Here is a 21,019-nt window from a genome sequence, read left to right on the forward strand (position 1 = left end):
CTTCGGATCAAGGGAATGAATCAAATCATGATCACTCATAATTACAAAACAAATGTTTGAGGAAGTCGTCGGAACGACATTTGAATACAAGACTGTTTTAAGAAGAGTGCCATTCCTAGTGAGCAAATCAGTCCCTTTTTACATTGATGCAACGTCTACAGACGTCAACGTCTGTCGTCTGCAGACTACAGACGATAATGCTTTATAAACTATATTATGTATTTACAAAGTTTAAAGCATTTTTTGTAACAATAGCTACAAAATAACTGAGAACTTTAAAAAAAGATGATCTCTACAGACCGTGCAATCAGCACTCACTTTCTTTAAACGGATTTACTCTATAATGTAAGGCTTAAAACTTCAGACATCCAATTCGTCAAACACAAGTCACGATGGTATCGACATTGCTCAACAGCCTGCAAGAGCAGACCAGGATAAACACGACTCTGAGGACGCTAAAGATAACGTTGTTATCAAAAACAACAATGGATTAGATCATTGCTATTTTCAGTGTGACGTTTAGAAGAAATATGTAGAGAAATAATCACCAAGTTTTTTTCGGAATTAATATGTCAGAAAAGCTATGCGCTGCGCTGTTCCATGGAAACACTTTGTTTTAAACATCTGAGATTACATTGAAAACAAACTATGAAATATTTTGAAAACATACAACTTTTGAAGTTTTAAATGCGTAAAAACTGCTACTCAATCCATTTTTAGCGCAAACTATATTGTGGTTGGTAGGCTAAGCTAAAAATTAACCTCTGAACGATGTACGTACAGTACTTGGCCACTAACTTCCTTTCGGGCTATCACAAAACAAACTTGCAAACCTTACAAGAAGGATAAGTTTTTTTGGAAATGAGCTAATTCCAACAAGTATAACATTCATCTCACACTGCCAAGAAGAAATGAGATAATTTATCTGAAGCAATGGCAAAGACCTACTGACATCATATTCAAATGAACAGCTATTTAAAGTTTAACAAGTTTTTGAATTAAGATTTGCTAAACCGGTCGATCTAAAAATATTTTCTAACAGTGAATTTGTTTATGTAGCCTACCTGCATTACGCGAAAATTGGTTTTGTAATGTATAATTTTGCTCAAAAGTGGTAAAGGTTTATATCGTTTGAGGTAAATGCCACCTATCGTCCAAAGTAGGAAACGATTTCATTCCTTGCGCATGAGGGTTAGCCAAACAATAAAAAGTCAATTCCAGATGCTGGCTTAAACTTTCAGAAATATCGCACAGCTCAAAATACTTGTGTTTGTACCTTTAAGCCTTTTCTAGACTCAGACAGCATGAATTAACAGACAAAAATAAACACGACTCATCTAATTTCTTAACCTCGTAAATCGGAAAACGCGACTAAAGTCCCACCTTCGGACATCGGTGTCTCGACATTGCAGGTGACTTTGTTGATATTTCCCGTCGCCATGACAACGGCGGCTGTATTCATGAACATCTAATTTCTGCCAAGCTGTATGTCAATAATTATGAATTTGAAACAGCTTCTTTGTTGACTTAACAATGACCAATGACCATAGACAGACATTGAATAAACAATAAAATACGTTGAATAAACATTGACTTATTTAAAATAAACTAATGTACGTCTACAACTCAGCAGAGGCAAGCAGAAGGGCAAGTTATCAAACGGATTGCTTGCTCTTTACACAGGCGTGTTGACTATTCAAATCAACCGGTATATACATTAACACAAGATGCGTAGGATGTACTCCGCGTCTAGACCGGTATCACGAAAAATTAATACAACTTTGCAAGTATTGTGAAATTTGTTCTCACATTGTTGCTAATAGTTATAAATTTATGGGTGTTTGAAAGACAGTGGGTTCATTTCAGCTAACAAGTGTTGCTATTTTACAATACTTTGACGCCTGGTGATGTTAATCGATGTATAAAGACAGCTTTTGTTTGCTAAAATGTCATCCCATGGCACAGAAACGGTGACTGCCTTTTTGTTAAAATCATTATTTTGCCCAGAACTTATGATCGATTCAGATCTTTCTTTCATGCAATTGAATAAACGATTACCTTATTTCAAAAAGAAGTAGAATATGTTCTTGAAAAACAATCACATGTTAAATGTGATCCATCCATTGACGTCGAACCAACGTCTCTTCAACTGCTCATCACTCTAGCACGCAGGCAACGATAACACCAGAAAATAAACTCCAGAAAAGATGCGCTTAACTTTGTGACAAATTTTAAGTGTTTTGTTATAAATGGTTGCCAATTAGTCTTTGCTTTCAGAAGTTCTAAAAGTAAGGACACAAACGAACACAATAAAGAAAATAATGTTTTCAATGATGGGTGAAGTTTTAAATCTAATCAGATAGTCATGGTGATGTGTAAGACAGATTGGACCACTCGTTGCAAAAGATTAGAGGGCGTTTACAGAGTAAGTTTTTCTCATTTTTAATCGCATTATTCTTAATAAAGGCATGAAAACACATTCGCAGTTTGAAATTCTTACTTACTTTATTAAAAACTGTTAAATATAGAACAAACTACAGAAGGTTTATCTGCGGGCTAAAGTTCATTTCCACTGGAATAGATAATCTGGCTTTCTCCAGAGAACTGGCTTTGTTTTGTCACAAAATAGTTTAGTAGGCCATTATAAAATTAAAAAACATTATGCGTCGCATTCGTGTTGGTTGGGAATCTGAAAATGAAAATAGTAATCACATTTTGGAAAAAAATCAACGCAAAAGACAACATAGTTATGTATTTTTTGTATTGCAACTTCATATTTTACCCAACTCAACACAAGACTGCATCCGCAACAAAACTACAATTTTCGCCTCAGAACCGGCTTAGGTCCGAAGCCGGAGATGTCTTCAGCGACCTCGAAGGGGGTAAACTTGTGGAAAGAGATGCTAAACTAAATTAAAAATTATCTTCATTGTCGCAAATTTTTCTCATTTTGCTGTATTAATGACCAAGAATGACACAATCTATTTCTTGTGTAGCAAATGACTTTATTTTTATAGAAAAGCACAACAAAATCTGGACAAACTTTCAAAGTGTTTGATATCAACAATTTGTGTTCCAGTGAGTGTTTAGCTTTGTGCTGATTGCCAAGTAAATCGCTTCTTTGCACATAATAAACGATTTTATGTTGAAGCATGCAAAGATTGCATGATTGAATTTTTGTGTTATCAGACAAGCAGTTGCCCAGGAAACCAAAAGTCGCTTTGCTCTTCAGGAGAAAATGGTCTGCAAAAGAATGTTCTACGGCTGTATAATTGCTCTTGGCAACTTAGCGATAAATTGCGTTATGACAAGCGGGATAAACTATACACTTTCAGACTAAAAAACGTTCTTCTTGAAATAAACGAATTGTTCTGCTAAACATTCAGTAGGGAGTACAATTTTTCATAGCGAGAGACAACCTTCGTAAGTAAAAGCGAAAGTGTTAAGATTTTCAAACTTTGTTGAGGATATGACAAAATTGAATGTGCCGAGACAGACATCAAATTTCCTTTTATTCTAATTATTCTGTCGTTCTTTACAAAGATCATCAAAACTAGGTGATGTGGTTTAACTTAGTTCTTGAAAGAGGTTTGATCACCGTGTAGAAAACTTGCTTGAATTTTCAATCACAACTTCCTTTGCAAAAACAATTTACACCAAACAACGTATCATTTTTTTGACGTCTCTATGCACGGGCTACCAGCAGTGAACACTAAACGCATAGCAATAAAATATATCTTCATTTTTAAAATGCAAACATAGTCATTGGATGCAAACGATTAAAAATGATTACGTTTTGTTGAAAGTCAAAATTTTGGGATTTTTTTTTGTTGTGTTAGGCTTAGGCCTAAGGCGTGTGCTGTGAGCGTGAGGTGCCATGAGAATTTTAAACCCAAAGTTAGATTTTCACTTTGATAAATCGATGAAATGGAGAAGAGACAATTTTTTTTAAAAAGAAACAAAAGTTTACACTCGAAAAGAGAATTATGAAGAAAGGAGGGAAATACAAAGATGCGAGGGAGGAACTAGATATTTTTTCTTTCGTTTTGACGAAGAAGCGTCTCTCGCTCACATCGTGCTCTCTGTTGCGAACGGGGAACAAATTTTTTGAGCAACTGGAAGCAAAATTTGATATCAAATACCAATACAATTTTAATGAAGAAAAATAGCAACTAAGTTATACCCTCTTTGCTTTGTTCAGAATCAGAAGGGGAAAGGCACTAGTAAGGTTTTGAGTTCTTGTTCTGTAGACGAAGAACAAAGCACAAAGCAGCTGGAAAAAGATACATCGGGGGAAAATACAGCTTGTAGCGGGAATTGAGAGCTTCAGCAACGGCAAAAGTAAGTGTAACTTGTCGAAAATGTATTTTTGTACTTTCGTTTGTCACTGAAAACTTTGGGTGTTCATTAAGATAATTATCGTGCTTGATAGATTCTTTTTTGAGACCTTGGCATGCTTTCTGTCACAGTGCATTTTGCTTTTTCAATAAACTATGTTTAAAAAGCTTTAAGATTCAATCTGAAAGGTTGTTAGTTGCGTTTCATTTACTTTTCAGCAAAAAGCATTGAAATACAAGGCACCCTGATGCAAGCCTTACCCACCAAGCATTTACTGTAAGTGCATTGGTTTTTACTTGAATTTTAATTTAACGTAAACACATTGTCGTATTGTTTTGATAAAGATTTGGTTTAAATTAAGTGAATTAACGAAATGTTTCTCGCAAATTGTTGATCATAAACATGTTAACAAACCATAACAAACCGATCAAATTGAAATTAAACGCATTCTTGTCAGTCGAACTGCTATTGTACATTACTCTGTTAAGCCCTCATTTTATACCTTAACAATAAACAAAATAGGGGGAGACAATTTACTGCGTCAAGTTAATTTTATATGGCTTTCATTGTGGAGTTTGTGTGGTTCTTGTTATGAAGTTTGTGTGATTTTTATGATGTCATTGGAAAGGTGAAATATCAAGGACGCTGTAGGCTGGCATTTTATTTGTAAACTTGCTGCTCCCCTGTTAAAGTATGTTGTTAAAGGGGTTCAGGTATTTGAAGTGTGTTTGGATTCTAAAGTTATCGTTTTAAGATATTCTTAATTTTGGGAGTTATTGATTGAGGAGGTTAACAACTTACATTTTATTAATTTAACCTCAGAAATTATCAATTACGATGTGGCAAGCTGTACCTGGCCTTGTTGGCTCCACATTAATAAATTCATAACTCAACACTTTTTGGAGGTTGCTTTGTGTATAATTAGATAATTATACAGACGCTGACGTCTTCAGACGTTGAATTAATGTAAACATGACAGAATTTGCTGTCTGGGTATGTCCAATTTAATTATTATCCATATGTTGCCGGATGGTGACGAAATGAACATTATCTTTTAGTGGTCTTATAATGCAGTGAATGCATTTTTTTGGTGATTTATCTGAGATTATCTCTTCCTGGTTTATTTAACCAGGTATTTTAAATAAAAAGTTATTTTATAGTTCTGTCACGGTTGACTTCTCGCAACGCCAGATCAGCCCCCACCACACGATATTTGAAGCAAAAATATTTCGAAGCGAATAGAAACTTGATTTGTTTTGGCCTCAAGTTTCTTGGATTCGTTTCTTTTGGAATTAAATTTTTATTACTGAATGATTTCTTTTCACTGTGAATCGGCTGTGATCAAATAGTTTTGTTAAATAATGTTAAATAGCTTAATTTCCTCATCAAGCTATTGGAATCATAATATTGTGTTTTATGGTGCACCTTTTGCGGGTATGTACTGTATTCAGGGTCGGATTAAGGCGGGGGCTGATGGGGCTGCAGCCCCAGGCCCACCAAAAAAATAGGCCCACCGATAACAACTTACTAAGAGCAACTGACATGCTTATTATCAGGATCAAAAGAATAAAGGAAGAAAATCTTAGAACGAATGTTAACTGTGTAAACCAGTGGTTCTTAACCAGGGGGCACGCCTCCCCAGGGGAGCATCAGCTAATTTCCAAGGGTGCACGAATCACAATCGAATAACAATCACAGACTAAAGAAACAACCAAAGAACCAAGAGTTTTATCTTGTCAATGGAAAAGCTTTAAACTGTTATTTTAATTGAGTTATGGTCTCGTGCATAATGGAACGGTTTCATAAAACCAGTCGGGCGCTGCAGGATAGCAAAACTACTTTGAATAAGGCAACAAATTTGCTTCAGGGTCTACATGACTTTGTTCAACATTAAGATCCCAATTTCAAGAATTCGAAGAAAAGGGTAGAGTAGGCAATTAAGTGGCTGATGTCATCATAGCCTATATTGAAGAAATTTCAAGAAAGAAAAGTATGCTTGGATAGCGATGGTGGATCTGAAGACACATCACTTGATGTATCGAGCAGATTCAAAGTAGACCTGTACTTGCCAATCATTGACCAAATTATTTTGTGTATGAAATCCCGAATTGCAGCATACGATCATCTTCAAATAAGATTTTCGTTTCTGGCAGAATTAAACATGTCTAACTGTAAAATTGAAAAGAGTGCTAAAACATTGCTTCACTATTATGCAGATGATCTAGCTTCGAGAAGAATCGCTGCCTGAAGAGATAATTCATTTTTCTGCACTGGTAAAACACCATTTTAATAGCGTTTTGCAAGAAAGCACACAATGGGTGCCGTATTTAAAGTCTTCGGTTTGACCCGACCACCTAGAATCAAATTAAGACCTACCAGCACCAGAGCTTAAGGCGAAACCCCTCGGCCACTGAGCTGTTTTTATCTGTATGGTGGTTAGCCTGAATAATTCAGTTTTTCATCAGGGTTTTGGCGGTAACAATTTGGTTGCTGTACTAATTATGAGCCGCGCTACTCCAAACAAAACACCTCTGAAGAAAACAAAATATATCCCAGACCTCGCGATGAATATGCTAGTAATTCTCGCACCCCCGTCCTTAGAACGATTTCTGGTCCAAACATCCCAAATAAGCCCCTTGTCAATGCTATGGATTCTCATTCTGTTCGGTTCTAGCAGCTAGGTCGACTGAAGCACAGCTATACGGTATTTCCCATCTAGACATGCATCAACTCAGTATTGAGCAGTGGGCATAATGTACGATGTTCGGAGGAACAAGTTCCCTTGTTTTCAAGGATGGATAAGAGTTTTAAAGTTCACTGGCGCTTGCATTCCACGGTCTTTATATAGTTTGTTCAACATACAGAAACATATTCAACATTATCCGAACATGGACAATGTTGACCATGGACATGGACAGGGCACGAGTTTGTTTTGGAATTGGCAGCATATTGGTATCATCATTTGTAGTCTTTGATGTGCAAATATTTCATGATTTAAACCTGTCTCTGCTAAATGCAAATAACTTGGTCTCAACGGCTTTGCCATTGCATGGTTATCAATAGTTTGTCGCTGTTCAGAAAATACATTTCAAACTTTAGAGGAGGTGGTTTCAAGTTAGGTTAGAAACGATTCGGCCAATGCTGCAACACAGTGCATCCAGTTTGCTGCCTTGTAGGCAGCCACCATGGCAGAACACCACTCAAGAATTGCGTGGTCTGGCATGTTTCTTCACGCCCATTCACAGGCTGCTGAAGCAAACATACACATTTTGCAAATCTTTTAAATCAAAGCTATATCAATACATCTTTAATTAGTTACACAGTTATTGGTATATGCAGTTTGATCAGATTAATTTTTAATTGAAATATCAGCTACGACAAAAATGTTTGCCTTCAATGTTGGTAATGTGTCTAGATACGTTGGATCAATGTAATTACAAGCATGGAAGGTTGGTGAGATGTTGACAAGATCATAAAGATCTTATACAGCTGCACAGCACATGCTTTACAAACAACATAAACAATACATTTTATAAATTTCGTTCCTTATCTAAAGCATCTAAGGGTTTGTTGCACAGTTCACTGAGCAGGCTCATTTGTGTTGACCGAAGCCATTCGGATTGTTAGGAAGTAAATGCGTTTTTTACAGTAAGATTGCAATTTGCTCCTTTGTAGAAGGTATCGAACACAAAACCTCTCGATTTGGATCTAAAATCTAGTAGGCTGTTACCAAAGTTTTCAATCGATTTAATGTAAACACGCGGACAGTGTAGATTGTAGAACCTCACACTTTTCACAGTCACCACATATTTGAATTGCTTATAACGATAGCAATGCTAACACTTCTCCAACCACTTAATGCATTTTCCCAGATAAAATCTTAGGTCGACAGTGAAACTGATCTGGTTAGCTAGTTCACTCAATGGATTGTCATCGGGTTAATCATATAAAAGCATGAACGTCATGTCAGTTTTGTGTTTCAATCATCTTTTGGTAATGTAGAAACTGCAAGCAAACGTAACATCACTATTTGGTTGCGCCACGTACTATTAAATAGCGCGCCTTCAAAGTCATCATAAAGATGTGCGCTTTTTTGGCGCTGTTTTGAGTTAGCCTACCTTTATGTACCTTTGTGATCCTCTAGATGTGATAGATTTAGAACATTGTACACAAAGAGCATTTTGGTGTGTTTCATTCAATGTTTTATCGTTGAGCTGTGTGGTCGATTAGTGGTGCCATAAGTTAGATGGAACATTGGTGCGACTACTAGCGATGTGTTGTGGCAGGAACTGACATACGTGAAGAAGAAGGTTGGCTTTCGCGTCTTTCCGTTCGTTACATCCAAATTTCGAGCATTATCTTAATCACGGCAAACGCACGCACGATCCTAAGGCAGACGGAAAGATTACACATGTTCTATCTTCTTGTAAACATGTAGCAGTGATATGAGACGACATACCAAGCAAAAATTAGAAAACGGCTTAACAAACTTGGACATTTTTGTTGTCGCACCCAGGCTCGTAGTTGGCTTTAATTCAATGGAAGGGAATGCAAGAATGTCGATTTTTGTTGCTTAGTTCTTCAGTTAGATGAAGATCACAATTTCCTGATGTTTAGTGGATATCTTGTGCATATAATTTTACGCAACCTTTCCATATGCTTATTCAAATAGTATAGGTCACTATCTCAAAACGATAAAGAATATTTTTTTATTGTGGGCTACACTTTCTTAGTGTTTTTGTGTTACTTTTTAGCTCTCGGATTTGCTTTCTGCTTCTAGCTTCCTCCTTGTTGGCCAGTGCTGCTGAAGAGGTGAATATGTAGATAAAGTCTACGTTTGTTCTATTGTTTTATTGTAATTTTTCCACTTAATTGAGCTAACTTTTCTGAAAAAACACATAGTGTACTTTTTTTCTATTTTTTAAGTTTCATTAAAAAGTAAGCTTACAGCCAAACGTAAATACAGCTTATATTGTTGCTGTAAAGACCGTTGGTAATGACGTATATATACGCGTATTTTTCCATCAGTATCAAAAGAAAGCCGCACTGAAGTGGTTTTAAATAACTAGTGGCAATGCGGTTGATTTGTTGTTGCTCCACAACACCTATAAGAAGTTTCAAGTTTGCCATTTTATACTGTAATTTGCCGTCTATGTTGCGGCTGTATTAAAATATATTATAGCTTTATGATTACCGACATAGCCTACTGCTCATTATTACTGAACTACCTCTACCGCTTTCCTTTCAAAATAACGCAATCATTATTATTTTAAAAGTTTTACAGTAGTACGATCATAATAAGAATCGAACCAAGGGTCAACAAAGCCAATGGGAGAGCGCTATGGCCATTGAGTTGGTAGCTGGTGCACCTAACACGTCACTGATACAAATGGCACGTTTTTATTTGTCTGCCATGACTGCTAGATTTCTTTAGCAACTGTATACGTTTTCAATGTTGTATCATATTTCCATTATTTAAATATTATCTCCTCCGTGTCTCCGCTTACCTACATGCTTTGCGCGAGCAAAAGCACAATCAAGACCATTTTAATTTTTTTATTATGGCCGAAGTAAAATCAAACATTGACGTACCTAAAGCAGCGGCAAAAACGCTTCGCCCAGTTCAATCTCTCCGTTAGTTGGCTGATACAACTGTCAATAATGTAAGTAATAGATCGAATAAATAACATGAACCGCTTAGCTAGGGCAAGCTTCATCGTCATGGTAGTCTAATCAACTTGGTGATGTACGACTTGGTAATGTACTGTATTTACTTGTATTTATGCATAATTCAAAAGTGTTGAACCACAAATGAAGAAGGAGCATCAAGGGCGACAAGCGCAAGCTTAACATGTAGTCAATGTCTTTTCGCAAGCAACAGCCCCCTGTCGGTTCATTGCAGGTATCGCTGGGTGCACATGTCGGACTTCCTGTGTCTGCCAATTTCTTGGCGGACTCATTAATACCGAAATGACAGTAATAAGTTCAAAATTACAATCTCTTTTTCTTTTACAGCGGAGGAAAAACTACAAAAAAATTAAAGGCCCTTGCCACGGGAGAGATTGTTCAAAACTTGGAAAATGTGCGTTTTGTGTTTCTGAACATGGAAGAAGGGTAAGAAAGCTTAATTTCAAACAATCTTGTTTTCAAGAAAAGTCACTGTGGTGCAACGAAAAGTCTATACAGTTTTATGTTGTTTGCTTACATTTAATAATCCGGGACCATAAGCGCTAAATAAATATTTTCAATCCTTATTTTACATGAATAGCCTACGATCACCCACCTGCAGGATATATCTTAATCTAAAAAACCTTTACGATCACAAAATTTAACACAAATATAAATTGTCTGCTTGTGACGTTTGACTAACTCACATCAGTATACATAAGTACATTGTTTACGAAACAGCATCAGCCGACAGGTCTCAGTTTTATTAACAAAAAAGGAGATTTCGCTGTGATAGCATCTTCAGTCTTCAACGCCAAATACAGATAAGCAAAATCCACTTTTCCATTAATATAACTGAGACTGTTACACTGATGCTGTTTGATTGACATGGTACGTTTCAGTACAGTACAGTATGCTGTATACTTTGATAATTAATTATTAGTTGCACCATGGCTGCACAATCATTCTGTCATTGGTCAATCTGATTCAATAACCCACAAAAGCTAAATGCAGCACTGACATAGTTTATTTATTGTCACTCCATGGCTCTGATTCGAGTCTTTTTTCGAGTGTCGGTGTTCAGTTTACCATAGTTTGTGTATCAGCGTATGTGAAGCTTATGCTCTGCGTGTGTTGACAAACTTATGCAATTTTGACTTTCTCAATCGCAAAATGGTCAACAGTTGATCATGCTTAACATTGATAACTAAACAAAGCACGTTTACCGTCTTTCTTCATGCATAGCCTACATGACTGCAGTTGCCTTTGTAACACTGTTTATCTACCCAGGGGTTTCCCGGTCGACAAGGCGATGCAGGGCCTCAAGGTGTGGAGGGACCATCAGGTGTTGAAGGAGTGAGAGGCCCGAAAGGATATCAAGGAAAGAATGGAATTCCTGGAAAATATGGAAATAAAGGAAGCAGAGTAAGTCCAATAGTATCTTTTTTCTGTTTTTTCGTTTCATTTTCCGTATGTGGGGGTAGGACGAGGTCTGGCAAAGCACATCCTCAGCTTTTACTCCTCACAACCCTTTTACTCTACTATCAATTTTACTAAAATTGTTTACCGCCGTTCTGAGAACAAGACTAGCAAAATTCGTTCACCAAAATGGCTTTCATACTCATCACAAACTGAAATAAATTTCAGTGGGCATTATTTTTGTTTTATGCAACTTTGTTTTATGCTCGTCATGAAAGTAAAATCATGTCTTCTTCAATAACATGTCACGTGGGTTCATTCTCTGTGTCTCTACGTTCTTGTTGTACTTTTATAAGATAGTTGCATTAGCTCAACAGTGGGTTATGTTCTACCCATCAAACCAATTAAATTTTAACAACCCTAACTTTAACTCATGTTTTTGCACTCACGAGGGAAACACAAAATGTAAAGTTAAACTTTTACCTCCACCTACCGATAAGCTAATTTATGAATTTTCGTATTTTATCAATATTACTGAAATTTCATTATTTTCAGGGTCCTATTGGAACTCCAGGATACCCTGGCATAAATGGAGTTCCTGGACATCCGGGGGAGTCCGGATCTAGGGGACCTCCTGGCAAGAATGGATGTAATGGTACTATCGGAGCGATTGGGCAAGCTGGACCACCTGGACAAGATGGCTTTTCAGGACGAGAGGTAAGAAAATACAAACAAATTATAGTAGAATATGTATGAAGGAAAGCATTTTCTTCTATTGCTGGTTAACAGCAGTACATAGCGGCTGCATAGCCGAGTGGTGAGAGCCTTGGAACGGCAATCGAAAGGGCGCCGGTTTGACACCGCTCAAGAGCATGCGGCTGTGTCTCTAGCAGGACACTTAAAGGCATGCCTGAAGGTGGACACGAAGATTGGCTTCCTTGCCTTCCCGTCCACTTAATCTAAATCTTCAACCACCAGGTGTAAGCCTGGATACGACAAACAAGCAGTACATGGCCAATCTTCGACTAGTATTAGACCTCTGACAGCATACGTCATAGTACAGTAAGTAACTGCTCTTTTGGTGATGTGGTTTACAATTAATATATTGTAGCCTCAGTCTATGTTTGCCGGCATCCGATTGTTAATAGGCCTTATGCTGGCTGCCAGGAAGAGCATTCCTTTCTATATTACAGCTTATTTATATTATATTTCTTGTTTTAGTATTTGAGCAAGTTATGAAGTATACGAATGTACTACGCACTATAGTCATACACCCAAGCGGTCAGCATGCTTCTCAATAGGGCTTGCTGACCACTTTGGTGCATACCGATTTTTTTTTCAATCATGCTAATGACATAAAACTGTCATACTATATCCACGCATAGCCAATTACTACTAAACGCACTTAAAATCAACTGACTATCTTGAAACGAATTCGTTAAACACTTGAAACTGATTTACAACGACTTGTGCTGCCGCATAACCGTTTTTCTGTTTTTGCAGGGGGAAAGAGGAATGAAGGGAGGAAAAGGGGAACCAGCTTTTCTCCGATTTGAAGACGCAATAAAGGGAAAAGCTGGCGATGATGGCCCAATAGGACCTAGAGGTTACCCTGGTGAAACAGGCCAGAATGGCCCAATGGGTCCAATGGGATACGACGGGATTACAGGGCCACCAGTAAGCCACTGTTACACAAGCGATTTCCTCAGTCTTTTCTTTTTACGTTTAATCAATGACAACATATCTTATGGATGTTTAATGTTTAACCTATGTCGGAAGAAAGTGCTTAGTACAGAAAGATGGTGTGCAATACTTACTCCAACCAAATAGACAACAATTTGGACAATTGGTTTAGGCTATTGCGTTTATTACAGGCATATGCTACAGCTCACCATGTTTTTGCAAAAAATGTTTTTTCATCAGTTATGTAATTTGTATGAAACACTTTAAGGGGCCACCTGGACCAAAAGGAGATAAAGGACCAACCGGAGCCCCTGGGATTGGAAATCAGGGTGCAAAAGGAGAACAAGTAAGCATGACTTGTAGCGTTTTAAATAAAAATGTTTGACATTGCATAACCTGTAAACAAAAGCTCTTGACCGCCATTAGAAAATTATATCAATCCATATCTCCCCAACGGAAGTTGCGATTTTGGAAATCGGTTTATGATCATAGATTTTTAAAATCAGCATGCTTTTTATCTTTTAACGTTTGTTTTAAGATATCAAGGTATGTTACTATTATTTTGGAACCTTAAACGTACAATATTGACTTATTAAGCCGAAAAACGCGCATCTCTTTCTAATTACATCTTTTTCTTTCTACAGGGAGATCGTGGGAGCTTAGGATCTCCAGGAACTCCTGGATACTTAAGCGGAGTCGGTAACGATGACTACGATTCTGACCTGCCCGGACCTCCAGGACAAAATGGTTCAAAGGTGCTAAACAACTTTCCATAAAAAAAATCTTAACCTCCATTAAATTTAAATTTTAAAAGTATTGTAGGTATCTTAGGGGTTAAATGAGAAAAATTGACTTTGGCGCCTCAAATGATGAACACTTTGACTTGTAAACGTTGGAGCAGCTGAGCTGCGCTTTTTAATAAGCAATCTTCATTCAGCGGCACTATACTGTATGAGCAAAATGACTGACAACAATACTTGCGTATAGTTTAAGCAGAAATATCAACCCAGCAATCTCAGTGACTAATTCAGCGTCAGTGATTTGAAACCTACAAAAAGTACATTACGTAAGGTTTCTTCATCCGAAGAAAAGAGTAACTTTGATAAAATTGATTACCTTATTTTCTAAGAAATCATACTTTTATTAATAGTACGTTTTTGAAAAGGAAGAGATACTGCAATAGAATATTTTTATAATTGGTAGCCTAAAGACACTTGTTTGGCCAAACATAACATTTATATTCTTACGTTGAATCGATGTAAAATGGAGCCCTTTTGTTTTTACCTATATCCTCCTGAATCCGATTTTTTTCTCATTTCTTCAAGGTAGCTTTTTTCGAGAGAAAATATTTTTTTCGTAAAATATGGGCTTAATATATATGATTTTAGTTCTGTCGGTTTAAACTGACGCTAAGAGCAAGAGGGTACAGGTGAAACAATGCAAGATTGCGTCACTTTCATTATTGTATGTTCAAATCCAAACTCACAAATAAGCCAACAAACAAAAATATCAATAGTTTAGATCGCTAAAGCATTTAAAACTGTTCCATATATCCGGCTCGTGACCTCATTAAAAGTTGGTGTTTTTACTGTTCGGCCGAATGCAATTTATGCGTTACACCTCTTTTATGTGCCAACATGTTTTGTTTTTTTAGACTACTACTACATACGAAAAGAGTTTTTAAATTAACTTCTGATACAGACGCAGTAGGCAACTTGTAGTTAGTTAATCCTATGAATAAAAATTGTTACGAACAAAGAAAAAATTAATGTGCATGTGTTTGCGTGTGCAATGTGCATGCATTGGAACTGTGTCTTAGAGTTGTGTTTAGGGCTATCGTATGTCCTCTTTTAAGAGGATTTGTCCTCTTTTTAAAAAAAAAACATAAGTGGTCCTCCGAGGACACCCAAAATGCTTAAATGTCCTGTTAACTCAGCATTTAAAGGGATCAAACAATTAGCTAGACACTTCATTACCAGATTAACCCAAAAACTGGATTCCTATCCGCATCAAAATGCTTGCAACTCTTCTTCTGCGCCGTCAGTTTAAACTGACGTTAGGAGGATATGGGTTAAAAAAAACAAAGTGATCTAAGGTTGACCATATATCAATTTCTAATTAAAAAATTGTTTCTGCATTAGTTGTTTGTATTTTAAGGGAATAATAACACTTGTTTCAGGGAGCAATAGGAGAGCCCGGAGAGATTGGAGCTGATGGACCACCAGGACAACCTGTAAATAATTGTTATATTATTTTAAGTCTCACGTAAAAACTATCCTTCAGCAGCCTACTTGTTATTGATATTAGTTTGATCAGCTATTTTTTGTAACAATGAAAAAGTCAAACAGCAAGACTAAAAAAAAGATATATCGTTTCTGATCCACACCGGACTTTCGCCTGCCGGTGAAGATCAGGATTACAAAGATATCAAAGAAGTCAATCTTTCTTGTGTACATGTCATTGGATGATAGATGTTTTTCCATGACACAGCTTAACCTCGTGTTTTTGATAGGCCATGAACCGTACTCAACATCCAGCTGGTAAAATTGGTTCTTTTAAGCAGACGTTAAATCGATCTAAAATGTACCATTCGCAGTAGTCTGCGTTGTTGTATTGTGGTGCTGATAAGGGTAAAGTAACCAATTTTTTTTTTACTTGACTTAACCATCAGTGGTGAAAGTAGGATCTCATAACTGGAAGCCATACCTGGTATTTACTGTTACTGTACAGTATGTTATAGCCACGCAAAAGAAAACCGATAACAAACGTAAGTGCAAAGCAATGTTTTTATTAGGGGTATAACGGAATGACCGGAAATCCAGGTGAAAAGGGAGTGAGAGGACCAGCTGGACGGAGGGGGCCTACAGGAGTTCCGGGTGTTAATGGAAATGATGGAAAGAAGGTAAATATTATGCTTTAACGGTCTTGAATCCATTTTGTACTTTTCAAGCTTGAATATTAATAGTTTATAGATATTTTGATAGTTTGTTGTTCAATTGTTCTTGTTAAAAAATTACGTTCAAAATCGAAGTGCGTTCAAAACTTAGAGCGTGAATTCACACTTATTGACAATCAAGGCATAAACCAGACAAAGTTTTCAGAAGCGTGTTTGATATTGATAAAATAAATGCCTTTTAAATTTCTACAAAACTGTTGCATAGTGTCCCAATTTAAAATCTGAACTTTATTAGGGTGAACAAGGAGATCAAGGCGATTCAGGAATTTATGGGGAGCAAGGAATGAAGGGGGAGATCGGGATGCCAGGTCTACCAGGGCCAGCTGGACAACCTGGACAAATGGTAAGCCAAAGCAATATTGCACAGTAATCAAGTTTCGATATCTTAAGTATCACAGCGTTTCAAAAAAGAAAGTATGAAGCTACAACAATCGATAGGCCTATACAAGGGCGCCAATGATCGGTAAAAGACAGTAAACGCTCTCAAACTCTTTAAAACGTGCATAGATTACGAAATACAAAAACAAATAATAATAATAATATTCATGCTTTTATTTGCGCCCATTGCGATAACATACGGTACGGTACACTGCGATCACAGATGCGATACAACAAACGACAAGGATAAACAAAATAGAAAGGACTGCAAGACAAACTTAATAATTGCTGTAGTTTGAATGTAAATGACAGAAATTATGTTTGCCGGTTCTGATGATAGTGTGGATGAGCATTGCGTAGTCGCAATTATTGCAGCACAAGGAAAACATGGAAATGGACAATTGGACATGCAAACCCATCTTCAGATGTCCTCTTATTCAAAAAGTTTATAAAAGAGAAAAATTTTTCTGCTGTTTCTGATATTAAATTAATTACATATCAGTATTAAAATAAGGTGAAAATAAGTCGAAACTTATTAAACATTTGTGCTTTTTCAAGTAAATAGATCTGGTTCAAGAAATGGTGGTAGCAATAAACAAGTATTTAAATTTTGTGGGTCAACACCAACAGCTCATTAGTTCACTTTCATATTCCTAGTGACAAAATCAACTAAAATGTTTAGCATATCACATTTTTGTCTTTAAGGGACTGCAAGGACCATCAGGTCCCCAGGGGATGCCTGGTCCTCAAGGGGTCGAAGGAATGAAAGGTGCATATGGTGAAGATGGTGTGAATGGGTTAGACGGGCCTCAGGGAGACGATGGTGTTCCAGGAGAAGATGGATTGCGGGGAAACCCAGGACTTTCAGGAGTTGGAGAAAAAGGAGAAATAGGAGCTAAAGGTGAAGACCATTCTACCTATATTGTTCGTTTAATGAATTGTCTTATAAAGACCAGGCAACAAAATTTACAAACTAAACATTGTTGTCAACATTAAGTACACCTCTCTCCTTTAATCTCCTTTTTTTCACTTCTTAATCAGGCAACAGGAGAAGATTCTTCCTCCATTTGAAAATGTCCATTGTATCTTATTTAATTACTTTAAATCATTCATATCATTTTTGATTGCTTTTATACACTGCACAATACTTTTCAGGTTTGTTATCACGCGTTCCATGACGATATATGAATGTATAGGGTTGTTCAATTTTTTTACTAACTGAAACTAAAAACAAGTAAACGACACAGTTTACACAAGAAATAAGAGTAAAACGAAAATATAAAACTAAAAAAGTAAAACTGTATGCAGACCAAAGTAAATATTAAGTCGGTGAATAAAAAATAACATTAAACTCTTAAAGCAACTTGATTTAGAGCAGATCTTTTTTTGTAGGTTTTAATGGATTAAATGGTCAAAATGGGCCAATTGGTCTTCAGGGTGTGGTGGGACTTCCTGGAGATCGAGGAATCCCAGGAGAATCACATGCTGGAAAACCTGGGGTTGATGGGCCTGCTGGAGACGCTGGTCCAAGAGGCCAACCAGGGCCTCGGGGCACACCAGGCGGACCAGGAAAAATTATTCCGATTGATGGAGAATTGGTAGGGCCTCCGGGACCCCCTGGAGTTCAAGGACCCCGAGGTCAAAAAGGTTTGCCTGGTAAGTGATATCAAATATTCTGTTTATTTTTTTTCTCTGATTGTGATCGTGTGAAGCGGAGAGCTGATGTACAATCTGCCATGCATGCAGCTAGCCAGTCATTTGAAGTGGGCCTACGAGTGTAGAAATGCCCTGCAAAACTTGCACGTTAAAAATCGAACCCCGATGACGATGATGACACCCTTTCCATAATAATCGCAGGAATTTCACACACTAATTTCAACGATTTGTTGAAGCTTTGAATCTTTGTATTGCAAAGCCAATTGGACTGAAAATACTGCATCTTGAAAAGCTTACCTACCGGTCTATTATAGAATATTACTGGTCCGTATTCACTCTAGTCCAGCAGTATTACAGTAGTTTACATACCACAACGCTGTGCGGTATCGTTTTCAAATTACATTTTTATTCTAGAATTTGTTTCTCAACGACTAATACGACATTGATAAGATAGCTTCTTTTACACAATGATTTGTTTGTATCTTCACTTTTGGTATCTTTTGCAATTTATTTCGGAGACAAGATCTTTTGCATTCACACAGTAAAAATGCTCTAAGTGAAATATTACTACCTGGAGTTGTTTTCAATATTTTCTAACACTACTTTTTTGCAAATTCTTAAAATAACATGAAATTGTATTTCTTACTCAAATGTTAGGTCCTGCCGGTCTTTTGGGTCGCATTGGAGCAAAGGGAGTCAAAGGTGGCGAATGCGAATGCAGTGATGCGGTGGGAGAAAATGGTGAAATTGGACTCCCAGGACCACAGGGACTCAAGGGTGTGTCTGGACTTCGTGGCTTTGATGGGCAGGTTGGGGAACCCGGAGAACCAGGAGAGCCAGGACAAGATGGCCCAATGGGGCACGATGTAAGTTTTCCAAAAACGTTTTCATTCAGAAATAGGTGAACTTGTTATATTTATTAATGGTTCAAGTTTGAATAATTTAAAATTAGCTGAGCAGTGAATGCGCAGGTAGGCCTACTGGTTCAAAATACAATTTAAAAAATGTCAGCTAAGGGTATACGAAAATTGAAATATGAGAATCCTCTGATCTGAACTAAGTGTTTTCATGGCCACCTAAAGATACGGCCTGATTTGTCACATTTTGCAGAAATTTGCCGGTTTTTCTAACTTTGGGCGAACGTTTAAATAAATTTTTCTAAAAATTAAATTTTTACGCTTTCTTTTCTCTTTTCCCCAAATGACACAATAGGTTTTAACATCCTCACATGTTGAAAAACAAAGAAAACTTGATTTCGAAGATTTTAGTCAGACTGTTAATTTTTCAATAACAGTCTGATTTAGCGTTTTTTAACTTACTTTTTTTCATTTGCTGCTGCTTCCCCAAGGCAACAAAAAAGTTTTATGTCATTAGGAAACCGCAAAAAGTAAAAACATCTCAAAAAATATCAGTCAAGCACTAGCAGTAGCCGTAATCAAAATCTGCAAAATGTGACAAATCAGGCCGGATCTTCAGGTGGCCATGATGTTTCATTTTAAATTTAAATCTAAAACTTTTTAGCTTTGTGTCACAGGCTTGTTTGTTGATGGAACTATTTTAAAATAAAGCCAGAGGTACAAATTTAAATGCCATCCCTTTCCAACCACCAATATCATTGTTTAGGGAAGCCGGGGTCCTCCAGGACCTGTTGGTGAAAAAGGGTTTCAAGGTTCTCAAGCCACAGTTCCGAATGACATTCCAAGTGAAAAGGGTGAAATGGGACCACCAGGGGGTCAGGGCCCACAAGGATTACCTGGGTTGACTGGACAGGATGGGCAAAATGGCCGAAGAGGAGCTGCAGGAGAAAAGGTACAGATTTATGTTAATAGGGACTAAAGCGAAATCTTTCTCTCTTGTAAGTTAGAAATACTGTTTCCTTTTAATTAAAATCATTCCTTGCTGGATCCTAATATCCTTAGTAACACAAACTTAATTTTATTTTAGGGTGAACGGGGGTTCATTGGTAAACCTGGAAAACGAGGTTTACTTGGGTTTGAAGGGCCAAAAGGACGTATGGGACTACCGGGAAGAGACGCTTTTGGGAGGCCTGGACCAATAGGACTGAAAGGTAGAAAAGGAAGTCCTGGACAAAGAGGACCGACGGGGTTGCCAGGACAAAGAGGTGAAACACAGCTCCATAATAAATAAAAGATTTTGCAAGTGAAAATAAATCTTACAGATCATCAACTTTTGTCGTATCCAGGCTTGTGGCATGTGGGTGAAAATTTAGATTAAGTGGACGAGATGGCAAAGAAGCCAATTTTCATATCCACGTCTAAGCATTTCTAAGTGTCTTGTAAAAGATGCAGCCGCATGCTCTGACCCATACAGCAAAATCCATCATTTTTACATTGATTCAACTTCCGCAGACGTTGAATTAATGTAAAAATGTTGGATTTTGTTGTCTGGGGAGTGATGTCAACTCTGCGGCCTTTCGAGCGTCGTACTTCGGCTTTCGCCACTTGCGTCATTAATCTTGTGATTCAAGCTGTCTGAGAGCGAACAGAAGAGACCGATTTTTGCGTGTTCATGTCTTTGTCGTATATGATAGAGCTTTGGTTAAGAGTTTGTCTTGTTGAACCATAAGCACACGAAGCCCAGCAACGAAATCAAATTTAACATATTTAAGTTTATTCCAATAATTTACAGAAGTCAAACGAGAAAACTACATGGTGACAAATTTCGAACGTTTGCGACATCACAATATGTCCTCTTCAGGAATAACATACAGTACTTTTACATCTAAATAAAGTGCTATCGTTAAATACTAAATTTAGCAAATAAAACAAAAAAAATGCACAGTGTTTCTGACTAGCACAACATTTATCATATTATATCATATAATCAATTGAGCTACATCTTTGGATCAAGCGTCTGAGACAATGAAACCACGTATAACAGATAGTGACTGGGTCAAAGGTT

The 21,019-nt window shown here is 37.2% G+C and overlaps 1 protein-coding gene across 1 annotated transcript in view; it reads left to right on the forward strand.

The window, feature by feature from the left end:
- The first annotated feature begins 4,182 nt into the window (after window positions 1-4,182).
- LOC145765354 (uncharacterized) overlaps window positions 4,183-21,019 on the forward strand; it is a 33,201-nt gene continuing 16,364 nt past the window's right edge. The window contains exons 1-17 of the mRNA XM_082577159.1: window positions 4,183-4,341; window positions 4,557-4,614; window positions 9,093-9,150; window positions 10,354-10,452; window positions 11,296-11,430; window positions 11,980-12,141; window positions 12,928-13,101; window positions 13,376-13,453; window positions 13,752-13,862; window positions 15,287-15,340; window positions 15,902-16,009; window positions 16,299-16,406; window positions 17,147-17,342; window positions 17,834-18,097; window positions 18,755-18,963; window positions 19,721-19,906; window positions 20,042-20,219. Coding sequence (XP_082433285.1) covers window positions 4,586-4,614; window positions 9,093-9,150; window positions 10,354-10,452; window positions 11,296-11,430; window positions 11,980-12,141; window positions 12,928-13,101; window positions 13,376-13,453; window positions 13,752-13,862; window positions 15,287-15,340; window positions 15,902-16,009; window positions 16,299-16,406; window positions 17,147-17,342; window positions 17,834-18,097; window positions 18,755-18,963; window positions 19,721-19,906; window positions 20,042-20,219 — 2,149 coding nt within the window. The 5' untranslated portion in view covers window positions 4,183-4,341; window positions 4,557-4,585. The remainder of the gene's footprint in view (window positions 4,342-4,556; window positions 4,615-9,092; window positions 9,151-10,353; window positions 10,453-11,295; window positions 11,431-11,979; window positions 12,142-12,927; window positions 13,102-13,375; window positions 13,454-13,751; window positions 13,863-15,286; window positions 15,341-15,901; window positions 16,010-16,298; window positions 16,407-17,146; window positions 17,343-17,833; window positions 18,098-18,754; window positions 18,964-19,720; window positions 19,907-20,041; window positions 20,220-21,019) is intronic.

The sequence above is a fragment of the Aplidium turbinatum genome, chromosome 2, assembly GCF_918807975.1.
Source record: "Aplidium turbinatum chromosome 2, kaAplTurb1.1, whole genome shotgun sequence".
NCBI classification, from domain to species: Eukaryota; Metazoa; Chordata; class Ascidiacea; order Aplousobranchia; family Polyclinidae; genus Aplidium; species Aplidium turbinatum.